Source organism: Trichechus manatus, unplaced genomic scaffold, assembly GCF_000243295.1.
Source record: "Trichechus manatus latirostris isolate Lorelei unplaced genomic scaffold, TriManLat1.0 scaffold00175, whole genome shotgun sequence".
Lineage (NCBI taxonomy): Eukaryota > Metazoa > Chordata > Mammalia > Sirenia > Trichechidae > Trichechus > Trichechus manatus.
The window spans coordinates 1379047-1401476 of NW_004444111.1; the positions used below are offsets into that span (position 1 = coordinate 1379047).

The 22430-nt window shown below is 36.7% G+C and overlaps 1 protein-coding gene across 12 annotated transcripts in view; it reads left to right on the forward strand.

The window, feature by feature from the left end:
* Positions 1 to 22430, forward strand: part of NOL4 (nucleolar protein 4) — a 392270-nt gene that overhangs the window by 314510 nt on the left and 55330 nt on the right. For 11 of the 12 annotated variants that reach the window (XM_023741176.1, XM_004386883.1, XM_023741173.1 and 8 more), the window contains one exon: positions 12482 to 12595. The exons of the other annotated variant lie outside the window; for it this stretch is intronic. In XM_023741176.1, coding sequence (XP_023596944.1) covers positions 12482 to 12595 — 114 coding nt within the window. The remainder of the gene's footprint in view (positions 1 to 12481; positions 12596 to 22430) is intronic. 12 annotated transcript variants of the gene reach the window in all.

Sequence of the window (22430 nt, forward strand, 5' to 3'; positions counted from 1 at the left end):
GAGATGTGGGGGTGCTGCTCTAACAGATACCTAAAATGTGGAAGTGGTTTTGGAATTGAGTAATGGATAGAGGCTGGAAGAGGTTTAAGGTGCCTAATAGTAAAAGCCTTCATTGCCTTGAAGAGACCGTTGGTAAAAATATGGAGGTCAAAGGCAATTCTGGTGAGGGCTCAGAAGGAAGTGAGGAGAGCTATAGAGAAAGCCTCTGTCATCTTTAGAGAATACAGATGGCACCAGCAAAGAATGTTGCTACAAATGTGGACATTAAATGTACTTCGGGTGGGGCTTTAAAAGAAAATGAGTAACATGATTGGACAATGGAGGAAGGGTGATGCTTTTTATGCAGTGGCAAAGAACTTGTCTGAATTATGTTCAAATGTTCGGTGGAAGGTAGAACTTGCAAGTGATGAACTTGGATATGTGGCTGATTAGATTTCTAAGCAAGGTTTTAAAGGTATTGCTTTCTCCTTGCTGCTTATGGTAAAATGTAAGAGGAAAGAGATGGACTTAAAAATGAACTGTGCAAAATGAAAACAGAACTTAAAGATTTGGAAAATTATGTTGTACAAGCAAAGGACTTGTGTCCTAGAATGTTCACCTAGGACATGCCTACACAATCTTTTGTTAAAGAGATTAAGCCTGTGACTGATGGATCTAACCAGCTATCGCAGAAAAAAAAAAATCCATCAGCTTATACTGAAAGGGACAAAGAAAGAATGAAAGAAAAGAACGTTCTGCCTTTTGGAATTCTACAGGCAGGAAACAGGCCAAAGGAGCTACATCTGTTGTTCTCCAAGAAAAGAAAAGAAAAGGATCATGCCTGGAATGGCTCAGAAATCAACAGAACTGTTGGAAGGAGCATAGAAAGTAGGGCCTTCTTGGTATCAAAGGGTGGTGTCACATCTCCTGGATCTCAAAGGGTGGGGCCACAGCCTCGTAAGTTTCAAAGAGTCAGATCTTCTCCAACTTGGTTCCAGAGTGTGGGCTGCCATTAAGGTGTACCAGGGGCATGGGGCTGCCACCCAAAGTTGAGGGGCTGTGACTGTCATGTCCAAGGGGCAGAAGAACAGGGCCTGCCAGGGCCAAGGTGGCAGGGTCGCCACTCAAATGGACTAGAGGAGTGAGGTAGCCTAAAGCCGAGGGAGCAGAGTTGCTATTCCAGATAGCCTGGAAGACAGCTGAAATCCAAGGCCGAGGGGCCTCCACCCAGAATTTAAAGGGTATGGCCGACACTCAGAGTTTGGAGGGCAGGGCCATTGCCTATATGGTCTCAGAGAACAGAGGATTGTTTACTGGCTTTGAGAGCTGATACAATTTGTTATGCTGAGTTTTGGACTTGGTTGGTGCCTATTATCCCTTCTTTCCCTCCAATTTCTCCCATTCGTAATGGAAATGTCTGCCTTGTGCCTGTTCCACCATTGTACTTTGAAGCAGATAGCTTGTATTCTAGATTTCACAGTTTCACAGATGACGAAGAATTTTGCCCCAGGATGGAATACTCCTAAAGTCTCAGCTATAGTTTATTTAGATGATTCAGAAGACGAGATTTTGGACTTGGAGTTAACTTAAGACTTTTGGGATGGTACGATGGGGTGTATGCATTTTGCATGTGGCAAGGACGTAAATTTTGGGGGGAGCCAAAAGGTGGAATGTTATGGATTGAATTATATCACCCCAAAATATATGTTATGAATCCTAACCTCTATGCCTGTAGTTATAATCCCATTTGGGAATGGTTTGTCTTTGTTATGTTAATGAAGCATGATTAATATAGGGTGTATCTTGAGTCAATTTCTTCTGAGATATAAAAGAGATTAAATGCAAGCTAGCAAGGAGAGATAGGGTAGGAGAGATGCCAAGCACATGAAGATTGCCCAGGAGCAGAAGCTCAGAAAAGACCAAGAACCTTCCCTCAGAGCCTACAGAGAGAGAGCCTTCCTCCAGAGCCGGCGCTCTGAATTTCTACTTATAGCCTCCTAAACTGTGAGAAAATAAATTTCTATTTGTTAAAGCCAACCACTTGTGGTATTTCTGTTACAGCAGCACTAGATAACTAAGACACACAGTACCTAACAATTGCATTTCAATTTTGAAAGCTACTGCTAACTAAAATTCTAGACTGATGCATTTAACTCTTTAAGGAGATTTCTTTTCCCCTAAAAAAGACAGTTATATAACATTTAATTTTAATTCTCTTAACTCTTGAAACACTAATTTTCTAATATTCTTTTCTAGTTGGCAATTGGTGTGAATAGGTAGTGATATTAATTATATGAATTGAAATGGTGTATAGTTTTAGGCTTCGTAAGTATACTATTGAAGAAAAAGATGCCATGATCCATAATAATTATAGGTATATATAATCCCTTATTTTCTAGAATTAAAAGATGTTTCCTAGTAGAGATTAAAATAAAGGGTCACTTAGTTAAAAATAAGGAGCCCTGGTGGCCCAGTGGTTGAAATAATCGACGGCTAACCAAAAGGTCAGCAGTTGGAAACCACCAGCGGTTCCATCAGAGAAAGATGGTAGCAGTCTGCTCCTGTAGAGATTTACAGCCTTGGAAACCCTATGGGGTCACTACGAGTCAGAATCAACCTGATGGCCATGGATATGGGTTGGGTTTGGGTAGTTAAAAGTAAAAACAGGTTATTTTAGTTGATCTTGTGTCTTGCTCAGAGGTATTGCCAGATGGCATTAATTTAAGCTGGGCCTCTAAGTATCAACTACAAGACATTAATTTCACATGCATCTCTGAAATATCATTATTAAAGGCCAATAATGTTCTAAACTTAACCCTAAGGCGTGGACCACTAATTAATAAATGAAATATTTATAATCAAAGCCTAGATGAGGGTTAATTAGCTCATATTCTGTTTTTGTTAAAAACACATTTTGACAACCTTTTGTATTAGTTAAAGGAATTTTCTCAAGTAACTGGTAAGTCCAAGGGTTCACCCGCAGCTGGATCTGTAGGCTCCAAGGCAGGGTATGCCACCCTTCCATTTAATAACTGTGCTTCACTTGTGTATTGGTTACCATCTCAGACAGGTCCTTGCTACCTAGTGGGAAATGTTGACATCAGCAGCTCTGAGCCTCTATTCTTAGAACTCACAATCCAAAAGCTCTCTTCCAGCCAGGTCTCAGCTCCGATAAAAAAGATTTTAGCCCTGTTTGAATCCTATGTCCACTTCTTGGATCAATCACTAGGAACAAAACGATGAGTTCCTGTGATTGATTGTCTAAGACTAAGTTATGTCGCAGGGTCAGCTCAGTGAGGTACTTCCCTTATCATTGCCACCAAAACCATATGGGATGAGGGAGGGCCTGATGAACAACAGTTTTAATCCTTATTCACAACCTTATCTGAAGTCTTGGATCATATGTGTTTCAGAATTCAAACTTTTTAGATTTTGGAAACATGACAGAGTACATATTCTGTTTATTGCATACTACTCAGTAGGAATAGGGGAGCATCCCATATACAAAGATATTACTATTTCTGCAGGAAAGCATATGAATATTCACAGGAAATAGGATGAAGAAAGACTATAAAAATCCAAGTCAGTTTTTGCTGCCAACTAGGTTTGCCCCACGTTTTTGAAAAATCCTTCAGTTTATGCAATGTTAGGATTTCAGAATCTCAGATAAAAGGTTCTGAAACTAACAAACATAACTTCATTGCTTGTCTACTATACTCTGTTTGTTAGACACTGTACTTACTTTAAACTCTGTAATGTCAGGAACAGTATTGATATTATTTATCTCCCTATCCCTGGGCTTGGCATACTTCCTGACATATAGAAAGTGCTCATTAAATGTATTTGTGGAATAAATAGATTATTCAAGGGGCTTTATGTACACTATTTCATGAAATTCTAATAACTACTCTATAATGAGGTGATTATTTTTCCTATTCATAACTTACTGGCTGAACTTCAGTTTCCTCATTCATAAAAATAGAAATAATATCTGGCAACATAACTGAGACATAGATTAACTAACAAAAATGGTCACAGAGATAGAAACTAGCTGCCTACAGAAAAATATCCAGATTAGTCTAACTCAGTTGCTAAACTGTCCCTTTATTCCACTCATGTTTACGATGACGAATGAAGCCTCTTGGTTAATTTAGGACTCTAGCTAAACCCTGACTATTGAATCATTTACTTTAATTATCTTGAAGGAGCTCATTCTACTTACAATCTGGAGTAGATATCACAGTAGCTCCCAATCTGGCCTTGTTTAATACTTGATTAAGCTCATACTTAAGCACTAGAGTCTACAGAGCTCTTGGCCACATTAACCATGGACAGAAACTTACATTCTTGAGTTATTTATGTATTTATTTATTTTACTTTCTTGTAATTGTCAAAAATCTGCAGCATCCTAAATGTACAGCAGTTCAGAGCACTTCAAATTTGTCTGGTTTATAATTTTATGACCTAAGAAATAAGATAGTTTTTTCAGTGTGGTGATAAGTTTTGCATGCGTATATAAGAAAATACACATTTACGCTGTGCCAACAGCAATCACATCTGTAGCCCCCAATTAAAATGTGACTTTTTAAGCTCCAAAGGCCTTGTGTGGCAGTTTAGCCATCTGTTTAATGACACCACTGCTACTGATTTGAACGTAGATAATTATTACGATAAGAACAGTGCTGGGGAAAGATCAACTCAGATCCCAGCTGACAGTGAGTTAATTATGAGCAGATAATTAGTGTGGGGTGGTTAGTATTACCATATATGCAAGGAAAGAAATAGGTAGCAAGTCTTCCCAATGTAAAGTGTATGACTATATAAATTTGTAAATCATTATTTTAAAATCTTCGAAGAATGATACCAAACAGCATATTTACTGAAGCTATATTCAAACAGAAGTGCTTGTTTAAAATAAATTATCTATTAAATCCTTTGCATTTGATTTTTTGTTGTTGTTGTTCAAAATAGTCTTATGTTATCACATGGAAGCTTTTTGTCTTTTACGGCCACTCTTACTGATGTAAGAGGAAGTCTTCAGCACTCATCCCTGATGGAATCCATGACTAGCCCTTAGTATACTCTGCTAATTATCTGCCAGGAAGACTGCAAAGCAGTGATGTTAGAATAAGCTGTCAGCTTTCAAATGTGGTGAGAAAGGAGGGTGCAGTTGAAGATAATTCACAGAACACATGCTAAATAATTGTTTAAATTTCTCTATGATAAAATTGCTTCTGTAAAGAGCAAAATTGATTAATCTCCTTGTCACCGTCTTGGTACAAGCACCTTTCAGCTGTAAAATAGATAAAAGTCAAATCGTGGGGAAAAAACAAAACAAAACAAAAGCAGGCAAGAGACGTTCATGTTTAGTACCTTACAATCAGGCACAGCATAACTGAGCTCTGTGTGTGTTTGGGAGCATTGGCAGGCATTACTGGCTCATCAGTATTAGAACCAAAGAGATTTTTAGTGGGATTGCCTTACAGGTGAGAATAAACTCCTCTGCCTGACTCCTGAATTATCATTTTGGGTATGAAACTCAGCTTTATTGTGTTTCATGTACAGTCATTTCTTGGAACTTCTAGCTGCTCCAGCATTAAAAATTTCATGAATTTAGACCGCATCAGTTTAGAACTTGTGGCAAAACTTAGATAAGTTACAGTTTGTTTTTGTGCTGTTAATGACAAAGGGTTTTAAAAAATAATTAAAAAATATGTTGAGAGTATTTCAGTCACTTTAAGAGAAGTATCGTTTTAGGGGGGGTCCTAATATATTCTTTGCTTAAGTGCAAAATGGGGTTAGCTTTATATGGGTGCTTCTGCAACAGAATGTGTAGTATTTAAGAGCTCTAGCTTTATTTAACCTCTCCGTGGCCTTAGCTGTAGAATAATTCCCAATTTATCATCAGACTGAGGTTCGAACCAGGTATTTTCGCATACTTAGCTGTGTGATCTTGGGCAAGTGACATTATATCTCCAAACTTCAATTTTTTGTTCTGTAAAATATAGGTAATGTAAGTACTTTTCTCTTAGGGTTGTTTGGCCGATTAAATGCCTGCATATCTTAAGCACTCAATGCAAGTTACCTATTACTAATATTTACCTAAAAATTAAATTAGGATAGTATAGGATTTTTATATGGAGATACATATTTTACTATGTATTTCTGATACAGTAAATTCTTTGAAAAATGGATATATATTTCTTAAACTATGATACAGATTTTCTTAATTCATTCTGCCCGTCTCTTCAACAAGCAAGAATCAGTTATTGTGATTATAACATACATGTGGAAAGGGCTATCTCAGGTCTGCTCACTTTTAGTTGAACGCAACAGTTTATATGTAAGGATGTGTTCTAGAATATTTTATTTTCTTAATGATAAATTATGTAAAAGTGCTAGGCATACAACAGAATATAGGAGCGAGAAAAAAACTTAAGTATTGGGAGACAGAAAACCTGGGTTCTAGACCTAGCTCTATCTGTTTGTCCTTTGGCAAATTACTTAATCTGTCTAGGTTTCTGTTTCTTTAAACTTTAAAGGAGAAATTTGGACTGGATGATTTCTATGGCCAGTTATCAAATTATGATTCTTTGTAAACTGAGAACAACTCTATTTTCAAAATTATACTATTTAGCTACCAGTAATGTTGAATCCTATATCTTTCCATCCGCTTTTTTCCCACTCAATAGGAAAGAGGGTATAATTACTTTATTTTGATGTTGATTTTTTTTTTTGTGCAAAATATTGAAATCTTAAATTATCAAGTGACCTTTTAAAAAATCTACTTATACTCAACAAGGATATTATCCTAGTTTCAGAGAAGACCAATTTAAAACATCTTGGCAAAACCCAACTCTCCCTAACTTTCCCCTTCCCTCCAAGAAGGAAATTACATAAATTTTCATGCATAGCACTTTTTATTGTTCTAGTAAGAGTAGTTTCCCACTTTGTTTTACAAATTAAAAACTAATTTGAAAGGAAATGCTACTCCTAAACCAAAATCCAAACCCATTGCTATCAAGTCAATTCCAACTTATAATGACCCTATAGGACAGAGTTGAACTGCCCCATGGGGTTTCCAAGGAGCAGGTGGTGGAATTGAACTGCCGACCTTTTGGTTAGCAGCCATAGCTCTTAACCACTGAGACACCAGGGTTCTCGAATTCTACTACATAACTTTAATTAAAGGGATATTTTACAATGTCATCTCCCTGTTAAACTTTTATGTGTTTAAGGAACTTATTTTACTATGATTTAATCAGCTTAATAAAATTCCATAGCTTTACATACACCTAACTTGGAATATGGAGCCCTGGTTGCTCAGTGGTTAAGAGATTGACTGCTAACTAAAAGGTTGGCGGTTCGAATCTACCAGCTGGATCCTTGGAAACCGTATAGGGCAGTTCTACTCTGTCCTATAGGGTTGCTATGAGTTGGAATCGACTCGACAATGATGGGTTTTTGGTTTAACTTGGCATGGAGATACCTGATAAAGAGAGAAAAATAGAGGTAATGAAGAACAGAAATATGTCTTTCTGAATCCTATGTGGCTATGAACAACTGGATCAAGAAAAGGGAGGCTGCCAGTATTATATCTGCATTTTGTTAATTCAGTCCCTGGAACCAGATAAATGGTCTAATAATGTAGTCTTATAAAGGTGTGGGCTCTCTCTCCTGTTGAATAATGCTAACTACAATCAAATAAATACCTTTTTTTTCTCGCAATGGAATATTCTAATGCTTCTCATTCTCCCTATAACACATTTCCATTAAAAAATCAATTCAATTGAGAAGGATGTTTTATTAATTTCTAGGGCTGCCATAACCACAAATTGAGTGGCATATGAGGCAGAAATTTATTGTCTCACAGTCCTGGAGGTTAGTAGTACAAATTGACGGCATTGACAGGGCTGTGTTCTCTCCAAAGTCTCTTAGGGAAAATCTTTTCTAGTCTTTCCCAGCTTCTGGAAGCCCCAGATGTTCCTTGGCTTGCAGCTGCTGCATAACTCCATTATCACATGCCTTCTTCCCTCTGTCTGTCTCTCTGTGTCTCTTGTCCTATCTTATGGGACACCACTGTGTCTCTTGCCCTATTTTATGGTACACCATTCAGTAGACACCCTACTACAATATGACTCCACTGCTAACATTTTCAAAGGTCCTATTTCCAAACAAGATCATGCTAACAGACAGGTGTCTGGGGTTAGGACTTCACCATGAATTTTGAGAAACACAATTTGGTGATGCAATTCAATTCATGTCCTTCCCACATTAAAAATACCTTCACCCTATCCCACCATCCCCAAAAGTCTTAATGTATTCCGGCATCAACTCTAAGTCTAAAATCTCATCTTCTAAATAATCTAAATAAGGTATAGGTGAGACTCTGTATATGTTTCATTCTCAGACAAAATCCCTCTCCATCTATGGACCTGTGAAATCTAAAATATGTGTAGTCTGCTTACAAAATACAATGGTGGAACAGGCATAGGATTGACATTACTACCCCTAAAGGGAGAAATTGGAGAGAGAAAAGGGGTGATGGGTTCCAAGCAAGTCTGAAATCCAGCAGGGCAAATTCAACTAGATTTCAAGGCCTCAGAATAATCCTCTGTGACTGAATGCTTTGACTTTTGGGCCCGCCGAGATGGTGGCCTCATCTTCCGGGCTCACCTGGGTGGTAACCTCATTCTCCTGGCTCACCAGGGTGATAGCCCCACCCCTGGGAATTGAGGAGGTGACCCTGCCCTCTGGAACCAAGGAGGCAGTGTCCCTGCCCCCTGGGCTACTCTTCCCAGTTCTTGAAGGACAGTACACCTCCTCACTTATCGACTGTCTCATTACCCAACATTTTGCATTTACAACAATAGTAAAAAATCTACTATCCAACTATTCTGCACATTTATGACATACGTCTGGCAGTAATGAGTGCCGAGGTGCAAGGCAAGAGTAATGCTGGTTGTGATGATTAACGTTATATGTCAACTTGCCTGGGCCATGATTCTCAGTGGTTTGGCAGTTATGTAATGATGTAATTTGGCAGTTATGTAATGATGTAGTCATCCTCCATTTTGTGATCTGATGTGGTCATCCTCCATTTTCACATGTTACCAATTTCGCATAATGACCTGGTCTTTGGAACCTAACTGTATTGATAAGTGCGGAGAAGGTGTAGATATTCATAGCCAAGGAGCTCCATCAGTTGGTTTCCTGTCTGTAGAATCGTAGCAGTCCAACAGCCTTGTTTCATTTCATCCTGTCTTTGGCCCTTTCAGCTTAAGCTGGCAACGTTTCTGCTGAGATGGTTGATGATTCCATAAGTCACCACCTAATATCTTTAGCAAAGATTTGTCCAGCCTACCAATGATGTTCTCTCCAGAGCATACTTCCTACAATATGGATAGGCTGAGATTTTCCAAATTTTCAAGTTCTATTTCTTTTTGTCCAGTTCATTGCTCAATTTATCTCTTTCTTCTCACATTTTACTGTAAGTAGGGAGAAACCAGATTGCACCTTCCACATTTTGCTTAGGAATCTCCTCATCTAAATATCAAGTTTATCACTTATAAGTTCTGCTTTCCACAAAACATTCTAACATAATTCAGGCAAGTTCTTTGCTCCTTTATAACAAAGATTTCCTTTCCTCCAGTATCCAATAACATGTTCATCATTCACTTTTAAAGCCTCACAAGAAGCACATTTAACATCCACATTTCTAGCAACATTCTGTTCATGATGATATATGTACTGTCTAAGACAATAGAAACTTTCTCTACAGCTCTCCTCACTTCTTTTTTATCCCTCACCAGAATTGTCTTTAATGTCCATAATTCCACCAATAGTTTCTTCGAGGTAATCTAAGCTTTTGCTGTGAAGCACTTCAAAAATCTTCTAGCCTCTACCCATTACCCAATTCCAAAGCCACTGCACATTTTAAGGTATTTGTTACAACAGCATCCCACTTCCCTGTACCAAAAACTGTATTAGTTTCCTAGGCCTGCCATAACAAATTACTACAAATTGCATGGCTTATGAGAACAGAAATTTATTGTTCCTCAGTTCTGGAGTCTATTAGTCCAAATTCAGTGTGTTGGGAGGGCTATGTTCTCTCCAGGGCTCTTGGGGAAGATCCTTTCTGTCTCTCCCAGCTTCTGGTAGCCTCAGGCATTCTTATCTTGCAGCTACATCATAACTTCCTTGTCACATGGCCACCTTCCCTCTGTCTCTCTGTGTCTCTTCTCTTTTATAGGACACCACTCAGATTGCATTAGGACCCACCCTACTCTGATATGACCTCATGTTAACTTCACTCACTGCTAACATCTTTAAAGACCTTATTTCTAAACAAGGTCATGTTCACAGTTACCAGGGGCTAGGACTTCAATATAAATTTTTGCAGAACATAATTCAGTCTATAACAGATGTCAATGTCTACCTAATTCCTATATGGTATAGATTATAACTTTGAAGCATACTGTGGCTGAATTTTAATGAGACACCTACTTTGTAGCTTAATATTTCATTCTGAGCTAGGCTACCTTATTTATATTGGTGAAGTAGAAAATGAAATGAAGAAGTAACGTGAATTTTGAAATTATATTTACATCTTTATTACTTTTTTTTTTTTTTAAGTTTAGCTCATTTGATCCTCTTTTCTGTTCCTGAAGCAGAGTCCTACTTGTCTAATTTCTTTCTCACAGCCCTTCTCTTGCATTTTCCCCTTCCACCTCTCTGGCCTCTTTCTTCTTTTTCTTTTACAAAAATAACATTTCAAATATCCTAATAGTCTCCGAGAGATGAGTAAAACCAATAGCCACACCCATTGCCATTGAGTTGATTCTGACTCATAGTGACCCTATAGGACACAGTAGAACTGCCCCATAGAGTTTCCAAGGAGCGTCTGGTGAATTCGAACTGCTGACTTTTTGGTTAACAGCTGAGCTATTAACCACTGTGCCACTAGGGCTCCAAGAGATGAGTAGAGTTGGTTTATTGTCAAAGCTATCTAACCATCATTTCAGACATCTCACAGGGTTAGCAGGTGAGGACTGTATCCTATACATTTCCTACCTTTTTGCTTCCAGAGGCTGCTTTGGAGGTGAAAGCAGTGAGGAAGTCTCCTGAGGCAGTTGCAGAAATTGCTTCCTAGTTGACATAGCATCAGCATCTGTCTCTTTCTATGCTACAAAAATTCCACTGAGGAGTGTCTGCTAAAGCACCATAGTCTGCATTTAGCTGGTCTAGGATATTGTTTCAGACATATGCATAATTTCAATTTGCAAAATCACATTTACATGGCAGAGTTAGCAAAATGAATCAGGTACAATAAAAGAATGTTCAAGTTTATCTACAAAAAAATTTAAAGATCTGTATTATTTTGAAACCTTCTAATAAATAACATTCTTCATATTTTGGACTGAGACTTTGAATAAACCTATATATGAATATATTCATATATTCACTATATATGATAGCTTCCCAAAAGGTACCTTGATTTTGTAATTTCATATAATTTTGCTAACTCATCTCATTTAATTTTCATGTTATTTTTAATCATCATTTTCTTATCTTAATTAAAAAATGCTCAATATCATTAAGTGCTTCATCTTTCAGTTAGATGTTTTTGCATGTAATTATGGCAGAAATAATAGAAAACTTTTGTATGATTATCACAAATGATATGGAGAGTTGCGAACAATTTTGTAGTAATTAGGAACTTAGTTGGAGGATTAATTAATTTCCATGTGGGCTGCATCGAAGATGGATTCTAGCATGTACCTATCAAACTAATAATATTAACTGATATTTTAGAAAAAGGAACAAAACATTTGTTTGCACCACACAGGCTCAGACACAGGCAAATGCACATACAGTACACACACGCACACACACACACACACACCTCACATCTAAAACATTAAACTTTTGGTATGTCAAAATTATCTTAGGACTGACACATTTTAGTTTGATAAAGCAGGTTTTTTTTTTTTTTTTTTAAAGCATTTTAATCGCATCAATTACCTCACAACTTACACTGTAAATATTCATAATATTTCATATTAGAATTGTCTGACATGGTCTGAGTGTCTGTTGGTTTCTACAATTACGTTTTGGCCCTGCCACTTGTTTTTGCTTTGTTGTGTTGTGTTTAAGTTTAAAAAAGCACTGTCATATGTCATAAAATAATTAAAGGATTTGTTTTATTTGCAAAATCCACTGCCTGTTCAAACTCCAGTTTACTGGCCAAGACTAACTACTTGTAATAATGGAGCTGTGGGGTGAATGATGGATTTGCGTAGCAACTACAGCTTTAACCTCTAACTAGTTTTCATTCTTCATCTTACAATTTCCATTTCCTCCCTCTATTGAAATAACTTCAGTTGAAATGAATGGATACTCCTGCACGTGGTGGTGGTCCTGTGAGCTCGTCTGAGAATAGCATTGGTCTGTTAATGATACTGTTAATAATTTTTTCATGTTTTTTTCTCTTCTTTTTTAGTCTCGACCTATTCCTTCCCACCTTACTTCAGCAGTTGCAGAGAGTATCTTGGCTTCAGCCTGTGAGAGTGAGAGTAGAAATGCCGCCAAGCGGATGCGTCTGGACAGACAACAGGTACCAAGGAATCTTAGAGTCTGATGTGCACCAGCTATAGCAAATTACAGTTAATTTAATTTATGTAGCAGAGCAAAATCTACAAAGTGGATTTTAAGAACACTTAGATGTAATTTTTGTGTCTTTGGTATAGGAGTTTGGATTTGAAAAATGCATGATCTTGTGATCAGTGAAGATCAAAAAAATGAAAAATGGACAATGGTAAAATTAATAACATAATTATATTTAATATCCAATTTAAAGGCTGATTACTTATTTAAATAAAAAGATTCTAACTGATTATTTACAATAATTTTGTAAATTTACCTAGTCACTTATGATAATGACTGACCAATCATATTACTTTTGAATGAAATTGAAACTCTGTTTAATTTTTTATGGCCTACTGCCAAATGTCAATAGATCGTGGTGGGAGAGGTGAAAGCATAGTCTTTGAAAGTCTCAAAAGCCTTAAAGTGGGGCTATAACATTATGAAATTCCATGTCCTGGGCAAGCCTTCTTCTTCATTGATTAATCATTTATTGTGTACCCATTATATATCATCTTTGTATTTTTTAAAGGTATCTGTGTGGTGCGGCTGTGTATATTTTTTGCGTTTTGTTCACTGGTATTTCATTCATTTGTTCAGTGGCGTTTCATTCAGTTGTTCGCTTGGTTTATCTGTATTCTTCTGTCTCCTCTCTCATCTATTGAATGGCTTTCTCTGTTTTCTGTTTCCATCCCTCTTTCTTAATTTGCCGTAATAAAGAACTAAATTAGAATATATGTTATACGTAAAGTATGCTGTATCCTGATTTTTAAATTATTTTTCAACAAATGAGTTAGATGCTTCATATTTCTCATTGAGGTTAGGACGAGTGGAGAATAATTAACTTAGTCCAATTTTGTTTTTCCTGAGATCCAGTAGGATTCAAAGGGAAAAGGAAAAATGTTATGTTCTTTGTTGTTACTTTGTTAGTTGCTGTTGAGTTGACTCTGACTCACAGGGGCCCCATGTGTGCATTGTAGAACTGAGCTCCATAGTTTTTAAGGCTGTGAACTTTTGGAAGCAGATCGCCAGGCTTGCCATCTGAGGCGCCTCTGGGAGGCTTCAAACCACTAATCTTTCAGCTAACCTTTAAACATTGGCGCCACCCAACCACCTTTTTCCATTCTAGGCTTACAAATTTCAAAATGTTTTGTAATGGCATCAGCTTTTAATTTTACATGTCCATTGTGAAAATGCCGTATGCTATTAATTCTTAACAATTAAGAATATGAAGCCCTTAGTTAAATAAAAATACAGCATTAGCTTTGGATAACAAGTATATGAAAATGCCAATTTTGAATTTGCTGATGATTCTTTGCCACCAGTATTTATTCACATGTATATGTCCTGAGTTGAGGCTCATATCATTAGTATAGCTATAAAATTTATTTTACTTCAGATGAATTACACAATTGTACATAATATCATCTAGTATAGTGATCAAAATTGCACATTCTGGAGTTATGTAGACCTGCTTTTGATTCTCAGCTCTAACCTTACTAGTTGTGTGACCTTCAGCAACCATTACAGCTCTCTCTGCTTCCATCTCTTTATATGCAAGATAACAAGTATAACAGTACTAATCCTATAGTGTTGTTGTGAGAATTAAATGACCGGCTCATGTTATGCACTTAGCATTTTGCCTGGCATATAGTAAACATCAATTAATTTAGCTGAGAAAAGAAGATTTTGACTGATGTCCTGGCTTTTTCATCACTAAACTGGTATCAGTAAAACTAGAAAGAAGTAGTAATGATGCTATATCGGATATAGGAGTTTTGAAATCAGACTAAGTCCATTTGAGACAAAAAACATCATAATTCTAGAAATCGGGATAGGAGGACCCTGGGAGATTGAAAGGGCTCTGCTGGTGGGCATTTAGCCATATATACCATCTAGTCTACGGAGCGTTAAGCGTTCAGCAGTTGGAATCCACCAGCTGCTCCTTGGAAACCGTATGGGGCAGTTCTACTCTGTAGGGTCACTATGAGTCAGAATCGACTCGATGGCAATGGGTACTGTAAGGGTAGTCTACAATACACTCTAGAATATTCCTGCATTTTACCAGTAGTTATAGTCAGTCATAGCATAACTGATTCATGTTACGCGCTACCTACAGTATCTATCTGTGCGATATCCCTCAAAGCTGGTAATGCTGTTATATTTGGAAACCCCATGGGGCAGTTCTACTCTGTCCTAAAGGGTTGCTATGAGTTAGAATCAACTCAACGACACCTAACAATAACAACAAGAAGGAAGAAATGATAATAATACATTATGTGATTGATTGGAAACCTACTAGGCAATTTACAAATGTTTTTTCATTTACTATTCCCAGCAGCCACATGAGGGTAGATATTATTATTCTCATTTACATATGAGGAAACTGAGGCTTCCAGAAGCTGGAGTTGCCCGGTACATGAACAAATCAGGGCAAGGGCTTTTATTATGTGAGGTTGACCCTTAAGATCCTTCCCTTGTCTTGTCTTTTCAATGATTATGTTCCCAGAGGAAATATCTATGTCTTGGGACTCATCATTTCTGCCTCTGGTCACAATATTTCTGACAGTGCATTATTTTGCTGGAATATTATGTGCTTTATTCACAAAGATTGTGTACTGTTCCTTAACTAGCAAACCAGTTTCCCCACTAGGCAAGTTATTCCAAGTAGGAAATTTTTGTCTGGATATTAGTCCAAGAAAGGTGACAAACTTCCTAAAGTTCTTTAGTTCATCTGGGGAACTGATTATGCACCAGGAACTCTGATTTAGTGTTTATAATTAATATTTCAAAAATAGCTAAGCTATTTCTTCTTACTATGAATGCTGTAGATTTCATTTGGTATGCCACTCAAAGACTACTACAGAGTGATTTTACTTCTCAGCAAAGCATGGAGTGGAGTGGGAGGAACCCTTCCTTAATTGGATCTAAATGCCTTTTGCCCAAGTAGACACAGCCAGAGTTCTTTTGGGTTTTGGCAATGATATCATCCTTTTATATGTGCATTCTTATCCCCACTCACAATTCTTAGAAATTTCCAGTGACTCAGAGTGTCTTCATTTGTGCCCCTAACTTTTTGTGAGTGCATAAAAGTTCACAAACTGGATAGTTGAAAAGCTGGGTTCTGGTAAGCCACACATCTGATTGCCTGCTGCCAGAGGTTAGCCACATATAGAGCTGTCATTATGTATGCCCTTCAGAGTTTATGAAGCTTTATGAATTCATTGGATTTTATAAAGCTCTTTGAGATAGGAACATGAAAGGTGTTGCGGATGTTGTTAAATACTTTATTTCATGTGTCCACCTTGCACCACAATCCAGGGGAGGCTTGTTGTTATGCAGCCTCAGCCTTGGATCATGCCAGTGGCAAGGACAGGTGCCAGCTGCTTCAGCAGGAATCACAATTCATAGAAATGAAGTCAATCCCTGCTGAATTAGAAAGTATACTCAGCATTCCTTTTATTTTAACTTGAAAATCTGGAATAGTTATATTATGTAGGAAATTCTGCCTCACTTTGAAATTTCAAAAAAGATGGACAAAGTCAGGCTTCGTTTTTGTCATTTGATGCTAAAGCTCAAAGTTTTCTTTTTTGTGTTATCTTTTTTATTTGAATATAATTTCATTTTTTATCAACTTAAAAACAAAGATATGTCATTGTTCTTGATTATAATTCATTCAAAGAAAGAGATGGAGGCAGAAAGTAAGAGAGGTTAGAACCAGCTACTTGCTGGTGGTTTATTTCCCATTGGTGTGACCTTTTTGCTGTTTCAGAAGGATGATATACATTTTGTTCTTAGGCCTGCTGACTGATTAAAAGAGAACATTTCAGAATAATGTGAGGGTTTCTTTGGTTTCATTTTTCTCCCCCCAGCTGCTTCAGTTAAATGAGTTTGTAGTTCTATAGAAGGGGCTACATAAAACCAGTGGTCAAGGGCTTTCCCAGTGGCAGCACAGCAGACACTGCTCTCATGAAGAACAAATCAGCTTGAGTGTTGGGTGACAGTTTTTGCAGTGAGCCCTGGTGGTGTAGTGGTTAAAGAGCTCAGCTGCTAACCAAAAGGTCAGTAGTTCAAATCCATCAGCTGTTCCTTGGAAACCCTATAGGGCAGTCCTATAGGGTTGCTATGAGTTGAAACCGACTCACTGGCAATGGGTTTGGTTTTGAGGACAGATCCCTGGTGGTGCAGTGGTTGAGAGATTGGCTGCTAACCACAAAGTTGGCAGTTTGAATCTACCAGCCGCTGCTTGGAAACCCTATGGAGCAGTTCTGCTTTGTCCTATAGGGTCCCTATGAGTGCAGCTATGGGTTACTTGTTAAGGACAGTTGGGAAATCAATGGTAGGCTGTGATGCAACAACTTTGACTTCATTGAAAAGAGCACAGTTAGAGGGGTATGACCTGTAGTTGCTTATGACATAATAAAAGGTGTGGAAGCAGAAAAAAATACTGAAAACTGATGTATTGCTAAGTTAAAAAAATAATAATTGCTGGTAAGCCAGAATGAATCCATTTGTCCCGGACCTAAAAATATTTAGGAAGCCCATAGTTCCTTGCTACTATTTTTTCCTCCATAGTGGTGAATTCATTGTACCTGTATTTCTTCATGGTTTTTCTCTTGTCCTCTTAGGATAATAAAGAGTGAGCGTAATAGTAAAATAAATGTAACTGTAGGTACAAAAGTTGAAAATGTAGCAACATCAGGGTGGTAGCAATTTTAATGTGGACTTTTGGGTTTTTTTTTTTTTTTGGCATAGTTGTATTTGAAAACTATCTAAAATGTCATGGTTAAGACAAACTTTTTGAGACATGCAGCCTTTCATATATCATACTGTAGTTTTATATCTTTTTGGTAACATTTACAAACTTTAACAAACACACAACTTAAAGCAACATTTTTCAATTGAATTTTATTCTTAAATTTAAACATTGGGGTAGTAACTGAGATATGTCTTCAAACCTAATTCTCTGGTCTTCCAGCCTCTATCTCCCTGCCCCTATCCTCAGCCATCCTCAGCTTTTTACTCTACTCCTAGCATTTCCCTTTTTGATATATAATATTTTAGAGAAAACCTATTACTCTGAGTCTTTAAACTTATGTTTCATCATGGCCCTTTCATCCAAAGGAGAAAATATACCATGTAAGAAAATGAAGTTCCATCTACGGTGGCTCTTGGAATATGTTCTATTTCCTGTGTAACGTGTACAATTTTAAACTGTGAGATAGACTGTCCTTCAGCAAGTAATTTTACTCTCATGGGCCTTGTTTTCCTCATTAAGAATAATATTAGTAACAACAGCGATGGCAGAAACATTATGCATGCAGTACTGTGCAAGATGTTTTACAAACCTATTTTTGGTAATCCTCCTAATTTTTATGCAGTGGACCCTGAGGCTTAGTGCAGTTAAGTAACTTTCCCAAGATCAGAGCTGCTTGTGATGGAGTCCCTCTTTGTTTTAATCACTGTGCTTTTATAAGCTTATTTATTGTTACATTTTAAACCTTTGAGTCATGCAGGCTTTTTCTGATAATTTGGGAAATAAAGAAATGTTTAAAGAAGAAATAAAATATACTAGGAATTCCATCGCTTGGTTTTATAGTATAATTCCTTCCAGTGTTTTTTCCTATGCAAAACTTCATTTTTTAAACAAATAAAATAATATCATATTCTCATAGTATCCTGCCTTTGTACTTAATGAGTGTTTAATATCATTGTATAATCTTCTAAACATTATTTTTAACAGCTGCTTAATACGACATCATGTAGGCTTCCCATAGATTATTATACATTGATTCTACTTTTTCTAGCATAAACTGCATGGAAAAGGATGCCTTGCCAATTATTTCTTTAGGGTAAATTACAAGAAGTGGAATTACTAGGTCAAAATACAAGAAGGTATTTAAAGCTTTTAATATACATAGTCTGTGCCCTTAATTTCCACCCTGTTGCTATGAAATAAAAAATTTAACTTGTTTTATAAGTATATGCCTATTAAAAGCTTCCTTTAATATGTAGGAACTTTTAACTCTAAACCATTAGTTTCTAACCCTAGAAAATACAACTTCTTTTTTTAATTGTAAATACTTTGAAATTCCCCACTTTTAGATCCTGGATGCAAGTTATAGTTAATATAACTTATCTGTGTACACAATTTAAATATATACGCATATATAATGTCTTAATTTTAATATAAAAATACATTAGAGAGATTAATATATAATAAAATAATATGCATTATTATGTGTAAATGTGGGGATACTACAGCACTAGAAGGGATAGTGAAGTCATCAGCTGCTTGCGTCTGCACATCAAATCAATGAGGATGTAGCAACTACAACTATAGTTTATACTGACCGTCTGCGTATTCCTGTGTCTCTAAAATCACTGGTAGTGTTTAGTAAAGCGTCATCTTCCAAAGGAAGAGAAGTTTTTCCAACATGGGAAAAAGATAACACAAGTGGGTATGGAACCATGACCTTAAATTCATGAGCACCAAGTTGTAGACAAATTAGCAACCCAATCTCCAGAAACTTAATTGCAAACCTTCTCATTACTGAAAATCTACCATCATCCCTCTATTAGACAAGAAAGAAAGACCCTGGAAATGGTTATAATCCTATTTTTAAATAATGAAAATATGGAATATTATATCTGTTCCATTATGTTTTTGTAAACATATATAAATTTTATAAACCAAAAACTAAGGAACAGCAAAAATACATATCAAATTAAAATGTTTTACAGATTCATAGAATATCTATGGATAACTATAATGCGTATTCAATGTGGTTAGAATACTTACACTGAAATTTTGTACTTGCTCTGTACAGATGGATATTTAACTTGAATTTTGTTCATATTTTTGTGAGCAAAATAATTGCTTTAAGAATTTATATTAGCATTAGCTAAGATTGTGGTTGAACTTAAAATGTGAATTATTCCAATCTGATTTCTTACAAGGTAACTTTTTAAAGGCAAAAGTTTTAAACTTACCTTTTTCCATGATTTTTTTTAACTGCCCTAGATATTTCTTTAAATATTTTATGTATCTCTGTGTGCAAGGAGTATAATTAATAAGAGACAATTGCTTCAACAATTACAACCTAAAATGGTTGTTTAATTTAGCAAATACATATCTAGCTATGTCACTATGTGGCAGACATTTTGCTTATTATAGAGGTTACAAAACAAGTAGGGAGTTTTACCAAGTGCTGGATTTACTTGAATTTACATGATCCTTTCATAGTGGAGCCCTAGTAGTGCAGTGGTTAAGTGCTATGGCTGCTAACCAAAAGGCTGGCAGTTTGAATCCACCACTTGCTCCTTGGAAATCCTATGGGGCAGTTCTACTTGGTCCTGTAGGGTTGCTGTGAGTCAGACTGACTTGATGACATTGGATTTTTTTTGCATATACTGTATTCTTTAATTCTCATAATATTGCTTTTGGGCAAGTATTATTCTTACTTTACAGATAGTTAAGACATAATACCTTTCCTCAAGAAACTCACACTCTACGCAAGATAGGTGAAATTAGCTGAGAAGTGTAATTATAAGGGAGTGATCAGATGGCTGTGAGAACCAGAGAAGAGAGTTGCCGCCTCTGTCTGGGAGAACCTGAGAGGGCTTCCTAGGGGAGGTGCTATTTGAGCTGGACCTTAAGGAATGAAGGAGATTTTACAGGCAGAAAAGCTAGACAGTTGTATTCTAGACATATGGAACATTTCCAAACATTAGAGCCTTGAGTATTAAAAACAGCAGATCTCCTGTGAGGGAAAGTTGAGACTCTAGGGAAGAAATGAAGGAGAGGGGGACTGGTCATGATTGTGCAGATGTCTTACATGCCCTGCTAAATCATTTGGACTTTAAGTACATTATAGAGAAGGCTGGTGAAGAAGAGTGACGTGTCAAATTGTTAAGAAGCTTTAAAGTCTATGGACTTCAAGTTTATTAGTGGTTGCGAAGGGCAGCAGGGTGTGGGGAGGAAATTGTTTATGAAGCATGGAGCAACCATTAATGGTGATGGAAAATACATCAAGAGATACTGCCCATGGTTGCACAACATGATGAGTGTAATCAATGTCACCGAATTGTACATGTAAAAAAAATGTTGAATTGGCAAATGCTGTATTATATACGGAGCCCTGGTGACGCAGTGGTTAAGCGTTCGACTGCTAACCAGAAGGTCAGCCGTTTGAATCCACCAGCTGGAAACCCTATGGGCAGTTCTACTCTGTCCTGTAGGGTCACTGTGAGTCAGAATTGACTGGACGGCAACGAATTTGCTTGTTTGTTTGTTTGTTTTTGGTGTTATATATATTTTTGTCACATAGAAAAAAATTATGGGTAGATGAGACTTTGGCAAAGATGAGGTCTTGATACAGCAAGGATTCAGTTTCCCTATGACCTGTCATTTCAGATTTGCTATAAAAATGCAACAATATTTAAATTTTAGCCTAATTGAAAATTAACTATGCAGATTAATCTGTTACAAAATAATCATATGGTTACAGGGTATTTCTAAACTAAACATAAGTGATTTGGGAATGCCTACTCTTGCGTTCCACCACATTAGCTCAGCTTATTAGGAATCAAAGTTTAATGTATTCCTATATTTTAAGCTAATGTAACTATATACAAAGTTACTAATCTTTATCTTACAGGCCACTTTTGATGATGTCTCAACAACTGACATTACAATTTTCATCAACTAATGCATTTTGCTTTTTTAGAAGTTGAGATAAGGTCACTTCTTTTTAAAACTTTTCTTTACATATTTTCTTGTATAACAAGATATTAATTTGTGTCTGAATAGTGATGTACAGTACATAATTTTATTGGTCCTCTAATATTACTATGAAGCATGTAGATCAGATATTTTCCCTTTTTTATGGATGAGAAGTCTGAAACTGAGAAAGGTTGTTTTGGATGACATTGTTGGTTTCTTTGTTAAGCTGAAAAACAAGCTATAATTTTTGCCTTATTGTTTTTCCATCACCCATTCTCCTTTATTATTTGGTTTTCTGATCTCATTGAGAATTCTCCCAGTATAGTAAATGGTGATTTTTTAATTTTTTTATTTTTTTTAGGTACATCTTTGGTTTAGGATGTTATTAACTCTTCTTGTTGTTAGATGCCATTGAGTGGGTTCCAACTCATAGTGACCCTATGTACAACAGAACAAAACACTGCCCCATCTGGTCCTGCACCGTCCTCATAGTCATTGCTGTGTTTGAGCCCATTGTTGCAGCCACTGTGCCAGTCCATCTCGATGAGGGTCTTCCTCTTTTTCACTGACCCTCCACTTTACCAAGTATGATGTTCTTCTCTAGGGACTGGTGCCTCCTGATAACATTGTCCAAAGTACGTGTGACGAAGTCTTGCCATCCTCACTTATAAGGAACATGCTGTCTGTACTTCTTCCAAGACACATATGTTCATTCTTCTTCTGGTAGTCCATAATGTTTTCAGTATTCTTCACCAACACCATAATTCAGATGCATAAATTCTTCTTCAGTCTTCCTTATTCATTGTACAGCTTTCATATGCATATGAAGCGATTGAAAATATGGCTTGGGTCAGATCCACTTTAATCCTCAAGGTGACATCTTTGCTTTTTAACACTTCTAAAAAAATTTTTTTAATTGTACTTTAAATGAAGATTTACAGAACAAATAGTTTCTCATTAAACAGTCAGTACACCTATTGTCTTATGACATTGGTTAAGAACCCCATGACATGTCAACATTCTCCCTTCTTGACCTTGAAGACCTTTTTTTGGTGAAAAGATACATAGCCAAAGTTACATC